General features: G+C 38.1%; 1 protein-coding gene across 13 annotated transcripts in view; it reads left to right on the top strand.

Moving 5' to 3' along the window:
* Positions 1 to 12,903, top strand: part of TNRC6C (trinucleotide repeat containing adaptor 6C) — a 555,652-nt gene that overhangs the window by 368,223 nt on the left and 174,526 nt on the right. For 11 of the 13 annotated variants that reach the window (XM_067547642.1, XM_067547643.1, XM_067547645.1 and 8 more), the window contains one exon: positions 3,302 to 3,352. In XM_067547642.1, coding sequence (XP_067403743.1) covers positions 3,302 to 3,352 — 51 coding nt within the window. Of the gene's footprint in view, positions 1 to 1,197; positions 1,367 to 2,615; positions 2,914 to 3,301; positions 3,353 to 12,903 lie in introns of those variants that run through there. The other 2 variants (XM_067547654.1, XM_067547653.1) reach the window with 2 other exon arrangements.

Below are 12,903 nucleotides of genomic sequence, written 5' to 3'. Positions count from 1 at the left end.
GGGGGAAACCATTTGCAGGTGTTGACCTATATTTTTGTAAAAGAAAAAGGTAAAGAAAGCTTATCTGAATTATCTACAGATAAACTAGTACAACCTACTTGCCTTTGAAATGTAAATAGCTTAGACCTAGATGTGTAAGAGTAACAACATTGTAGTCAAGGGTCTGCCAACATCACATTACATTAGAAAAAAATATATTTGAATTTAAAGTCCTAGTGAAAGGTGCTAGATTGACATTCAAAATGTAGGAAAATTGTTGTTTTTAATCATTTTGCTTTTTTGTGCTTATGAAGCAAAATGGTACATTTAAATCTGATTTTTATAAGATTTTGCATACATATAGATCTTGATCTGACCTAGTGAACACACTTTGTTCTAACTATAATGATCTGATATTTCATGTTTTATTATTTTTTATCTTTGAAGTTCTATTTCTGTTGTTTTCTGGAACAATATGGGCTCCCTCCAGTGGCCAAAGTAACACTTCTGCTCTCAAAAGTGTTAACCAAAGACATTTTAGCCTGCTGGTTAACGTATTGTCTTTGTATCAGAGGTACTGCATTCAAACTCGATTAGATTGTATTTTTATTAAAATTTCTTCACATTTTTCTGTTACATATTCCATTAAATTTTCAACTCTTAAAGTCTAATCATGCAATCCATACTTCAATCACTTGAGTCAATTCCTTACTGATTTAAAGGTAAATTGATATAAGGCACTCAAACTAATTTGACAGTGTCCACACAAGAGGGTTTTACTAATTTAACTAAATCAGTTTTGGGTACACATTCGTTTGTCCTCAAGGCCTAAGTTTTGCAGGATCAGATTCTAAAAGTTTATTATCAAAGGTAGTTTGTTGAGTAGTATTTGTCTCACTGATTTGTGCCTGCAGGATGTTAGAGGCACAAGTACTCAGATTTGTACCCACCATTCAGTTGCAGGTACAATTTGTGTCCACAAAAGTGAAAACATCCTTTAAAAATATCCCTATTTGTATTAAAATTGTATACTCGGCAAATTGGGCCTGATCCTACCATACTTTCTCCATTAAAACTGCCATGAAATCTATACAAGCTTTGCCTGAGTAACACAGAATCAGGTCCAAGATATATGGTAAGGATTTAGATGCTCTGACTTCTTCCTTTTACAGAAAATGCCAAACAAAAATTGGCCCTAGATAAAAACATGCACTGGCCCTGGCCCTTGTTGCACTGTTGTTTGTGAATTTCTTGGGCAGTCCTTTAATTACATTTTTATTGGCATAATTTTCTTTTGAGTATTGTGCAGGGCTGCATTCGGCGTTGGAATTTGGTATCGGTGTATGTTGCATTCGTGCCAACAGGACTGGTGCAGTTTGCAGTGAGGGTATTTATTTTAGCATCATCAGCCTTGGCAGTTTTTGCATTGCTTCACTTAAACCTTGCAATAATGCATTTTTGAAGGGTCACGCGTTTTGCATCGGCGCGCTTTGCCTTGGGAGCAGAGCATGTGTTTTCTCGGTGTTTGTGGTGTTTTTTTTAAGATGGTGATGTTATCTGTCGGTGCTACGTTTTAAGCTCGCGCAAAAGGGCATTGCCACAAACGGGCTGTGCACATACTAGCTGGGGTGCTCTTGGCACGGGTGCATTTTGCACATGCCATGCGAGAGGATGCGCCGTGCATAGATGCGCGGGCAGCAGGTGGGAGCCGGCTGCCTTCCTCCGCAGTTAGGCGACACACAAGGCTGCACTAGCCAAGATGGACGCAGCGAGCAGAGCAAACCAGAGCCGAGCCCAGCAAACGCCTGGGGAGTGGGAAGGGAGGACCGGGGCAGCTGCAGCTCGCGCAGCCTCGGGAGCGCGGCGCGTGGGAAGAGGGGCAGAACCAGCCGCGGAACCGCGGCGCTGATTGGCTCTGCCACCCAACTCGTTTGCATGCCGCAGTGTCTCTCTCCCCCCCCCCGCCACGTGATAGGAGGGGGGCTGAGATTTCCTGTTTGAGGTCAGTGAGGGGCGGGGGGAGAAGAGAGCAGTGCGCGCGGGCCTCCCTCCGGTCTCGCGCTGCCTGGTGCGGGGTTCTTCTTGTCAGTTAGCAACAAAATGGCCGCGGTGGCAGCAGCTCTGCTCCTGAGGACGGCGGCGGTGGCGGCGGCAGTGAGGAGGAGCGGGGGGCCGGCACCGCCTGCCTGCTAGAGAGAGCGCGCGAGAGAGACTCTGCAGCCCCACCAGCCTCCCCGCCTGCGAGAGAGAGACTCTGCCTGAGACGCTGCTGCAGCTCCCTGGGGAGACGTTGCTGCCTCAGCCTCCTGCCTCCCCCCTGGGGCGCAAGACTCCGGGATCCCCCCCCCGTACCCCTCCCCCAGTGAGAGGCTTCGCTTCTGCCGCCTCCAGCTTGCTCCTGAGAGACGTTGCCGGATCCCTCCGGAGAGGACGGAGAGAGCCAGCCCGCTGGATCACCCCTCGTCCTCGTCGTCCTCCTGCTGCCACTGGATCCTCCGCGAGAGACGCTCTGCTGGATTCCCCTCGCCCCATTGGGTCCCCCGTGAGAGAGACTCTGCGGGATCCTCCTGCTTGGATCCCCCTGTGAGAGAGACTGCTGGATCCTTCCTCCCCCCCCCCCCTCCGAGAGATTGCTGGATCCTCCCCCACTTGTGGGACCCCCATATGAGAGAGACTTCACTGCATCCTCCTGCCTGGAGCTCCTGTGAGACTCAGTTGGATCCCCCTGTGGCTCCATTTTTTGGAGGGGGAGCCCCCTTTCAACCCGTTTGTGGAATCCATTTTCTCCTTTTAATTTGCACTTTTTAAACCCTCAGATGCTCCTCCATGTGGACTGAGAATCCATGTAGACAAACAAAAAAACCAACTCGCCCCGATCAACTCCAACTCCAGATCCTGATTTTCGTGGATTTTTGCTGCAACACGAAAGCAAATGTGTGTTTAAAATAAAAATTCGTGTGCAAAAGTCTAGCTAGAGACCCTTTTCCCCCCCCCTTTTTCCACTGGAAATCAAACGCTTGTTTTGGAATTGAACCTGTTTCTGCTGCACTTGGGCTGGATGATAACTGAAGCTCTCTGCTCTTCTGCTTGGATACTGTTTTCTTGTTGACTTGCTTTTCTTCTCTTCTGTGGCAGGTTGAGGGGGGTTGTTTTTGGTTCGGGGGGGACTGAATCTTTTTTCTGGCCGTGTGAGATTTTTTTTTTTCGTATTCAGATTCGTGAAATTACGGGTATTTTTTTTTTAAAAAGCATTAACATAAGAAAGAAGCACGTCAGAGAGACCTCTACACGCTAGACGAAATATTCACTTGTTTCATTACAGAGAGACTGAGTCGAAAGCTGCCAAAGAGCCCCTGAAGGAAAAGAAGAAAAGGTAAGATCGTTTTATCTTAATCTGGGAACAGTAGAAGTTGGAGATAGAAAAGACCTGTTCTGTCATTTAGTGCATGCCACCCTTTTTCCCCTCTGGAGACTAGGGCAGGATTTTTCACTATATATGTATTTTATTTTCAAATAGTCTTCACTTTTTTTTATTATGGAAACAGTTGGAACAAATAATACTGTAAAGCACTTTCACTCCAACTGTTTTAACAGTTATTTTAAGATATATTTTAAAACTAAAATATGTTTTCCCTTCTTAGTTGTTTAAAAAAAAAACTCACCTTTTTAAAAACTTGGTATTTTCACATGAGGATTTTTTAAAACGTATCTCATTACTGTCACCTGCATCATCGTTTTAATTAGAGTCCCATATGTAGAAGTTAAAAATGGTCTAGGTTACAGGAAGAACCTTGTGAGTTTGCTTTTAATAATTGATAATACAGATTTGTGAGTTGATGTGTTTGAAAATGATAAAATAATTAGCCTGGTTATAAAGCGAAGTCCCCAGGACTGCTTTTGATCATAACCAAGTAGGTGAAACTTAAACATCATCCATCCTTGATGATCAGCTATAGTTAAATGGGAAGAGAACTTTAGATCCCTAGCTTTTTTGTACAATTAAATTATGGTAACCACTGTAACTTAATCTCTCTCATATCTAGTGTTAAACTATTTTTCATCTTTTCATGAAGTCAAATTGTCCTTATTAGTTCAGTAAGAGCTTCAGTAAGGAACAAAAACCATGTTGCTAACTGCAAAGGGGGATGCATGTGCAGTTGTTATCCTTAGAAATCCTGAGACAGTGGAAATTTATTAAAGGTATTTGAATCCTCTTTGTTTATTTCACAAGTTTGTGTCAAAGGGTAATCTCCTTACTGTGTAATTGCGCATTAGTAGAAGGTCCAACTATGAGACTCACTGAAATATATGAATGGTTGTGTAAATTAATTTATGCCTCATTTAATGTAATTTTGTTAAGTTAAATATTTTTAATTGTTATTTCTGGAAATTTCATCGTTTGATTATAATGACCATTCTAAAGAAAATAAATCTTGTAATACTTTGATGTGGTGCTATAGGATTAACTTTATTTGCTTCAGTTTGAATATTTTTCTTGGAAGATATTTATTTGACTGCTTGTGTTCAGTTCATACAATTTCCAACTTCGATTTGTATTGTTCTTGAGCACAGCATGGCCATGTTTGCATATAAATGAATTCAGGAAATATTTTTTCCTGTATCTTAAACTGATTTGATTTTATATTCAGTGAAATACAGACTGATGATTAAATTTCATCATTGGACTAATTAAGCTAGTTAAAACCCAATAATTGCTGCTGCTAGTGGTCTGGTTGGTTATATATATCTTAAATCAGATGAATATTGTTTCACTGAGAATAATGAGCAAGACAACATCTATATTGTTTTTGGATACTATTATTCAAATGGCTTCCACTCTTTAAAATCCTTACTAACATTAAATATTTCCTTGATTTGGATTCAGTGAGAATGAGCTTTGGATTTTGTTTTGCTGTTGTACATTATATTTGATTATTTAAGAAATCACTATGGTGGTGAATACAAATTTAGAAAACCTTTATATTTGCTTATCTCAGAAATATGCATTGGGGGTTAGTGGGCTAGTAATGGATGTGACCTGTCACTGTTTAACAAATTGCCTGAGAGAGTTTTTTTCCATGCCTAATAGTTGAATTGCCTCACATCTTCTACGACTTGTTAAATCCAAAAAGCCTCCATTTGAACATCTGTCCAGCTACTTTAATCCATTATTTGTGAACTGTGATCTCAAATGGTGTGCTGACAAATGTCTAAAACTTAGACGACTTCAGGTAATATTATTTTATGTCTGCTACTGCCCCTTTCAAAATCTTTTTCAAAGTGACTCTTCTTCTTAATGATAACTTGTATATAAATAGTTAAGGCTGATGTAGCCTTCTAGATATTTCTACTTAACTTTATTTTTTGGTGAAATAGTGGAAGACACACTGTAGTTTGGATATCAGTATTTTTAGCCTAAATTTAGAAGTTAAGAAACATGACTATCTGAGTTCCAAAAAAGGCTGTGGTAAATAACTTGAATACTGGATAATTTGAGGGGACCTGGATGGTTCAGGAGACTGGTAATAGCTTTTCACCTCCCTGTGAGCACGTTAACATCCTTTGCTGAATTTAATTTCTAATGTCATCTGACTGTTATTAGGCAGACAAGATGAGTTAGGTAATAGCTGTGAAAAATAAGAATGGTCTCAGTTCAGTTCCTGGTGAACAGGTGCTTACATCCCAAAAAACAATATTGTATTGGCCAAGGAATGAATGATCATGGAGACCTAGAGGCAGTCGCCACAGGGCAAGGTTAAAACATGCAATAGAGACTTTTTGGGGGTGGGGTGAAGAAATATTATGTTCTTCGGACAAATAAGAAGACTAGCCTATGAGATTACTTACATCAGACATATACTTGTTGCAAAATGACTGCTGTTGCTTCAGTATTTTTTCAAGTGTTTGATATCACACTTATGATTTATTATGTTTCAGTTCTTTGCAGGATAGCATGTATAGCAGTATTGACAAATATTAATTGTTTGCTAATATACAAGTGTACAGCTGTTTTTTAAAGAGCCAACTTTTATTCTTGAGTTAAATGGGTGATGGGTCCTTTACCATAGACGCTTGGTGTCTGTTGATTTATGCTATTGCCTCTGTAGCAGTACAGATTCTTTTGTGATTAGGTGGTTATCTGGTACAGAGCTTGGTGTTGTACCAAACACCTACCAGGTAGAAGACTGAACCTACTAGCAGGAGGAAGAGATGAAGTACAACAGGGAGGAGTGCTTGTCTAGCCCACAAGCAATGTCCTGATGAGAAGCCTAGACCCAACAAAGTTTCCCAGATGCTGGGAAGGGAAAGTGATGGAATTTTTGCTGGAGTGCTATCATTAAATCTTGGTTGGGGTCTCCTCCTTTCATAGCAGCATCTAGTTGGAAAGGATTTGCAAATTTAAAGCTCTGTTCTTTTCAAGGTTTCTGGAAGGTCTTTGCCCCCTTTCCAAAACTGCCTCCTATGCTCTGTGAATGGGAATGTCTGTATCACCCTCTTTCCCTAAGCCTCTTGGTTGCTAGGAAGAGGGAATAAGAGGTAGAGACCTCTCTGGCCTGCGTAGAGGGTTTTTCCTTATCCTCTAAGTAACAAAAGTATGCTTTTGGTGACGTTTGTGATCCTTTTGTTGAAATTTGAAGGACAATAGCTAAATATTTTACTTTTGTTTTTGTTTTTTGTTTTGAAAACTGTTGATATGAGGTTTATGAAAAGTTCTTTCAAGTAGTCAGGATGAATTTTTCCAAATGAGTTTGAGAAAAGCATAATCATTGTGGGACATTGTATTGTGCCCAATCTGAAGATTCTTTGTGTTGACTAAATACTCAGGACTTTTGTAATTTAGCGAGGTCTGAAACTCAAAAATAAGCATCAGATAGAGTGAGACTAAAACTTTTGCTATCACAAGCTACAAAATATTTAAATCTTGAAATTTGACATTAAATATAATTTGAACTTAAGAAATTTCACTTGAAGTACATACAGCGTCTGCAAAAACAGTCTCTCGAGGCATAGTACAAATGTTTTATAGTCTACTTTTTGAGAATCTTGGTTACTTAGAAATGCAAATAAATTTGTTTTTCATATAGAGGACTTAGTTTCCTTCCACACTTGCTGACTTCTAGAGAAAATAGATACCACTAGTAGTTGTTTACATGTCAATGTTTGAGTTAATATGCTGTAGGCTGTTTTAAGTAACATTGTAGACCCCCTCCTTTTTCATTTTAATGAGAAGTCTAGATATTAAAACAGTGACCTGGAAATGTTTTACTTTCAGTTTTAGTTATGAAAAATCAACAAGACTGGTGCAAGTGGGAATGGATAATACTTTAAATTACATTTATTTCCTCTAGGCAGCTGTCCTTGCAGAAATAAATATGCACTTTTCCAAATGCTGTCATCTGGCCCCTTTCCAAAACAAGCTGAAGGAGGAGGTCAGGGGTGGAGCAGTCTTTTCTTCACCAAAGAGAGGCTCTCAGTTGGAAAGAATTACTAGATAAAGTCCCTTTAGTACTGGTTATGAGAACACTGCAGACTTAAAGTTAAAAAAACAAAAAGAGAGAGAACCCAAACCTTTCTTATTCAGATAAAGTAGCCTGTTAATTTCCTATATATTAGTCTGTTACTGTAGTTCTTTATGTAATACTTTCAAGTTATGCTAGTTTAATTGTGGATATGCATAATACCTATTTGAAAAAATCAATGAAAAATGTAAGACTTTATCTATTCAGTCTTTGGTCAAACCAAAGATGTGTAGACACAAGTACTATGGTTTTTAATAGTTAAAATTCAGACTACAAGATCATGGTAACACCAACAGAAGGTTTTCTCCTGACTTGAAAGTTACAGGTAGGATTTTGTCGATCCTTTAATATTAGAGCTGAATGATAAGGAAACCTCTTAAATGCCTGGTGACACTGCAGTCTAGCCAATTTTGTATCATCTGGTGCCTTCTAGTGATTAATCGCTGGACATTTTCAGTTGCATTATGAAGATAGTGAAGACCAATGGTATTTCAAAGAGAAATTGAATTGGGAGATGCTTTAGAAATGACCAAATAAAATTGTGTGCAGTGTTGTATATGTGTTGTCTTCAAAATAAAATTGCAGTAATAAATGGACTTTACACTTTGCATGGCCTCCTTTAAAGATAACCAGGTAAAGAGAGTGTGACCATTTGAATTTATGGAGGAATGGAAGTCAAATTTAGTGCTTAGAGCAGTATATGGTTTTGTTTTAGAAATCTTTTCTGTTTATGAAAATTATTAATCTGTCAGAAAATCATGCTTCCAAATTTGAACTTTTACTATAAGCATATTTAGAAATGTTTTGTGTATAACACTTAAAATATGATTAATTTACATTGTAGTTTTCAGAAAACTACAAATGTGACCATGTATTAAAAGTTATTTTCTTTTGTATGAACTACCACTTTAAAAATTACTTTAGTGCCATTCTGATGGTCCAAATTAGGTTAGTTAAATTATTGATGGTAGTTGCAGACTAAGCTTCGCTATTAAATCACAATTATGTTTAAAATCTTTTTACTTCAAAAAAATAAGTATTCAAATCTTTATATAAATATAATTACAATTTATTTTAGGATTGTATTAATCTGCCTTTTTCAAAAAATTATCTTTTTGAATTTACATTTTACTTCTTTCAAATCAAAAACCACTTCTTTCTTTTGGTTCTTTATGAAGACATGCTGGATAACACTTTTAATATCTATAGAAAGAGCTGTATGAAATAGTTAGTTGAATGTTTACAATCTTCGTAGTTCCAAGAATCTAAGCATCAGATTTTAGATTGATTAACCTTGACCTTGAATGTGTCAGCCTTGTGATTTTTACAAAATTAAAATCCTGTGTATAGTTGTAATTCAGACCTATGAAATATTAAAAGTTTGAGTGAGGTAGTGAAGGCTGCTTTCTGGAGTGCTTTCCTTTTGTGGTATATGGTCACTGAGGGCTCAGGAGAGTGAGAACAGCTATTTGTGCTATAGCAGTGATATTTTATGGCTGGATGCCCAGATTATCTAGATTTGCAAGACAGCCCTATGGTTTGTCTTTAGAGGTCTATGGAGTTGGAATGCATTCTTAATATATAACTATCTGCAGCTTGTTGTTCCTGTGTCATGAAATGTACGTTCACATCAGAAATTGAAATCAAAGTGAGATTTTTCTCTAGTTTGTCAACAAATTTAATGGAATTTAATATTCTTTAATCATAACCTGGTAAAATAATGTAATCTTTTAGGGCTTGTTTGCACTACAGGGCACAGCTACAGCACTGCAGCTGTGTTGCTGTAGCACCCTGGTGTGATTGTACACACTTGCTGCAGTGACTGCTTGAGGCCCAAGTAGCTAGGTCAACAGAAGAATTCTTCTTTTGACAAAGCAGTGTCCATAGCAGGGATGATGTCAGCTTAACTATGTCTGTCAGGGGTGTGACTGAGTGATGTGGCCAGTTGACCTAAATTTTAGGTGTAAACCATGCCTCACTTGGTAATTTGTTTGCATTGAAAAACATGTAATATCTATTCTAAAGCTGGTTTTTGTTCTGACTATCAAGTGGAATCTTTACAGAGAAAAATGATGCATATAGTTCTTATTTAAAGAGAAATGGACTTGTCAAATAAATGTGACATACTTTGTGGTAAATAAGCCATAGAGCAGTGGTCCCCAAACTTTTTCTCTCTTACCAGTAATAGAATGTGTCCATGCTCCCCGGGGTGGGGAGCTGGAGTCAGGAGTGGAGCTGGGGCCACAGCCTGGGGGTTGGGGCCAGAGTGGGGCTGGGTGGTGCTCCCTCCCCTCCCCTCGTGGAGGCTGGCCCGGACCCTACCACGTCCCTTCAGATGTTCCTCTGTGCCCCACTGGGGAGCGGGGCATGCCCCACAGTTTGGGGACCACTGCCCTAGAGAAACACATTTACAGGGCTCAAAATATTTTCTGACAAATACTAGGTATAGGCTAATAGCAAACCTGTTATAGGGCAGTATCTTATTAGTGTCAACTCAAGGGAAGTAGTCTTTTTAGGATGGCTATTCCATCTTTTCCCCCTGTTCTCATGTCCACATTAATGGAACCTATGTTGAGTTTCCTATCAGCCTGCTGTCTGTGGACCTTTTATTTTATTTAACAGTCAGTAGTAGATATCTAGTACTAGTAGATATCTACTAAAGGAGGAACTTAGCATTCTTCCTGGCTGCTGTTTTCTTTCCCACTCACCCCCACTCCTTATTCTTGTTTGTATTTTCTCTGTGCTTGCTGCTTCCATTTTGTGGGTTTCTATTGTCTCTCCTAATATATTTATTTATGTGGATTTCCAATAACAGATAGAGAGCCTTTTTTCATTTCTTGTTCAATTTTGTTTACTCATTTAATTGTATTGGATAGCATTTTAAGAAGGTCGTTATCCATTAACATATAAAAACATAAGTTCATCTTAAACTCTTTTTAGTTCAGATAGTTATTGGCTGACACTTCATGTGTACTTTGGTACTTGATATGTTGTGTCTAATTTCTTCTCCTTTTTTAGTCTACTTGTATTCCTTTTTTCCTAGTCAGCCAATTTTGTAAGTCCTTTTGACTGAGATTGTGCCCTCTTTTATGGCTGATGCCAACCTTGCCTCTTAACTGGCTGCAGTTTACACCGTAAGAGAGCGTGCCCAATTGCCAGGGTTTCACAATTCCAAATGCTACATTCTGCAGCTATTCAGTAGGCCTGAGTAATAATAGGGAATAGCAACAAAGAAAAGCAGTCTGGTGCATGAATTCAAACAGTTGAGCTGCGATTTCTCTGTGTCATAGCAGCAACCCCACTAAACTTTCTCAACATCATTAACCTAAAACTAGGTAAGATTCTGTTTTGCTTCTTAGTGAAGACAGCACCAGCCTCTGGTGACAACAATCTACTGGTATCTCCAGATGCTATCTGTTTCATTGGGCAGGCTACATTACTTTATCAGAATTACAACTGTTTCCTTAATTTGACATAAACTAGTTCATTTTGACCCATTTAACTTAAGCTATCTGGAATGTGTGGAGTGTTTTAAAAAAAAAAAAAAAAAAAAAAAAAAAAAAAAAAAGGCAGCAAGATCACAGAAGTGCCTTCACTAAAACAAACACAGAAAGAAAATCTGTATAAAAACAAGAACACCCAGATATGTCCAATGCATATTTTAAAACAGTTTATAGTAGAGCCTATAGTATGTTCTGTAACTTAAGTGTAAGGCCTTGTTTACACTTGCACTTATGCCAGCAAAACTTTCGTTGCTCAGGGGTGTGAAAAAAGCACCCTCAGGTGACCTGTTTTGCCAGCATAAGTGCTTTTGTGGACAGCGCTGTGTTGATGGGGGAGAGTTCTCCTGCTGACATAATAAAACCACCTAAACGAGCAGTGGTAGCTATGTCAGTAGGAGAGTGTCTCCTGCCAACATAGCACTGTCCACACGAGCACATATGTTGGCAAAACTTAGGTCGCTCCAGGTATGTTTTTTCACACCATTGAGTGACAGATGTTTTGCCAGAATAAGTGCTGGTGTAGATAAGGCCTTATTGCTTAAAGATGTTAACCTCCTGTTGAGAATCCCAGGACCTCTAACATTTTATTGTGATTCTTGATGAGCTCACCAGGGGTCTTGCTCCAAATCCTTCTTTTCATCCTCTTGATTGATTTAATTCCATATTCACAGTGCATTTAACTAGAATGGTATTTGAAAAACTTTAAAAAGGCACCTACATTTGCAAAAGTAGTAATCAATTCATTGAAGAGTGGTTGTTTGTTATTGCAAGTTTAAATGTGGGAAGGAAGAGGAAATAAGGGTTTATGTATTCCAGAATCTTCCCAAACATCAAGCATTTTGTATCTCATTGTAACAGTTACGTTTACAAACATTTATAGCATTTTTCCTGTTAATATATGCATTTTATTTAAAGAAAGTAAGGCTTAACTCTAAAACATGGACATGGATCATGTACTTTTGTTTTTAAACAGACTACTTTATTCCATTTATTCTGCTTATTTCTTTTAAGGTACTTACAACAATAATAACTTTTTAGAGTATTACAATTTGAAGGGAAGGCTAAAGTGAAGTTGAACTTTAACTGAATAAAGTTGGTTCTGTTTCCATCTAAATCTTCTACTATGGCAAATATACACCATTGCTAGATGACAGGGTTTTTATATTTTTGGCTACAAATGTAACTGAAACTAGAGAAACTGATCTGAGGGCTCTTGCCAAGCAAGTGTTCAAAGATGCACAATACTTCAGCTTGTAAGGATTAAATTTTTATTGGTACATGTTGGTAAACAAAGATTTCACTGGACCTATACAAACTGACAAAGATACATCAGTAATTATTGAGATTTATAGATAGGCAAAATGAGAGAAATGCTGCATGTGAACTCATTAGATTTTGATGTAAAGATTTTTTTTTAACTTTGTATATTTTGATATGTAATGTTAAAGCTTTAACTTTTTGAAACAACTCCTAATGTAGTTAAATAATTGTTTGACCCCTATAATTACCCATAACTGAAAATTAAAATAGATAAAAATTGCAAAAAATGCTTAAAAATAAACATTGATATTATCCATTGAATTAAAAATAATCAAATTTTGCCAAGCCTAACAATTCTGGGTTGACATAACTGGTAGTTTTGTTGTAAATTCAAATGCTCAAGGATTCTTCATCAAATACAAAATATATCTTAATACAAGAAGGAGGCAAACATTAGAAGCTATCATACCTATTACTTGCATAGTAATCTCTTATATTTGCATAAATGCCCTTTATTAAGTGTTGGATTCTTGTTTTCAGAAAGACTAATTCTTTTATATTTATGATCAGAATGTCTTTAATAATGCGTGATGTTGGCCTCTAGATGGGAGACACTGTCAAAGTCGCCGCCATCAGATCAA

Source organism: Emydura macquarii, unplaced genomic scaffold (genome assembly GCF_026122565.2).
Source record: "Emydura macquarii macquarii isolate MOO-44397 ecotype Brisbane River unplaced genomic scaffold, CSIRO-AGI_Emac_v2 contig_1230, whole genome shotgun sequence".
Lineage (NCBI taxonomy): Eukaryota > Metazoa > Chordata > Testudines > Chelidae > Emydura > Emydura macquarii.
This window is presented reverse-complemented; position numbering and strand designations above follow the sequence as displayed.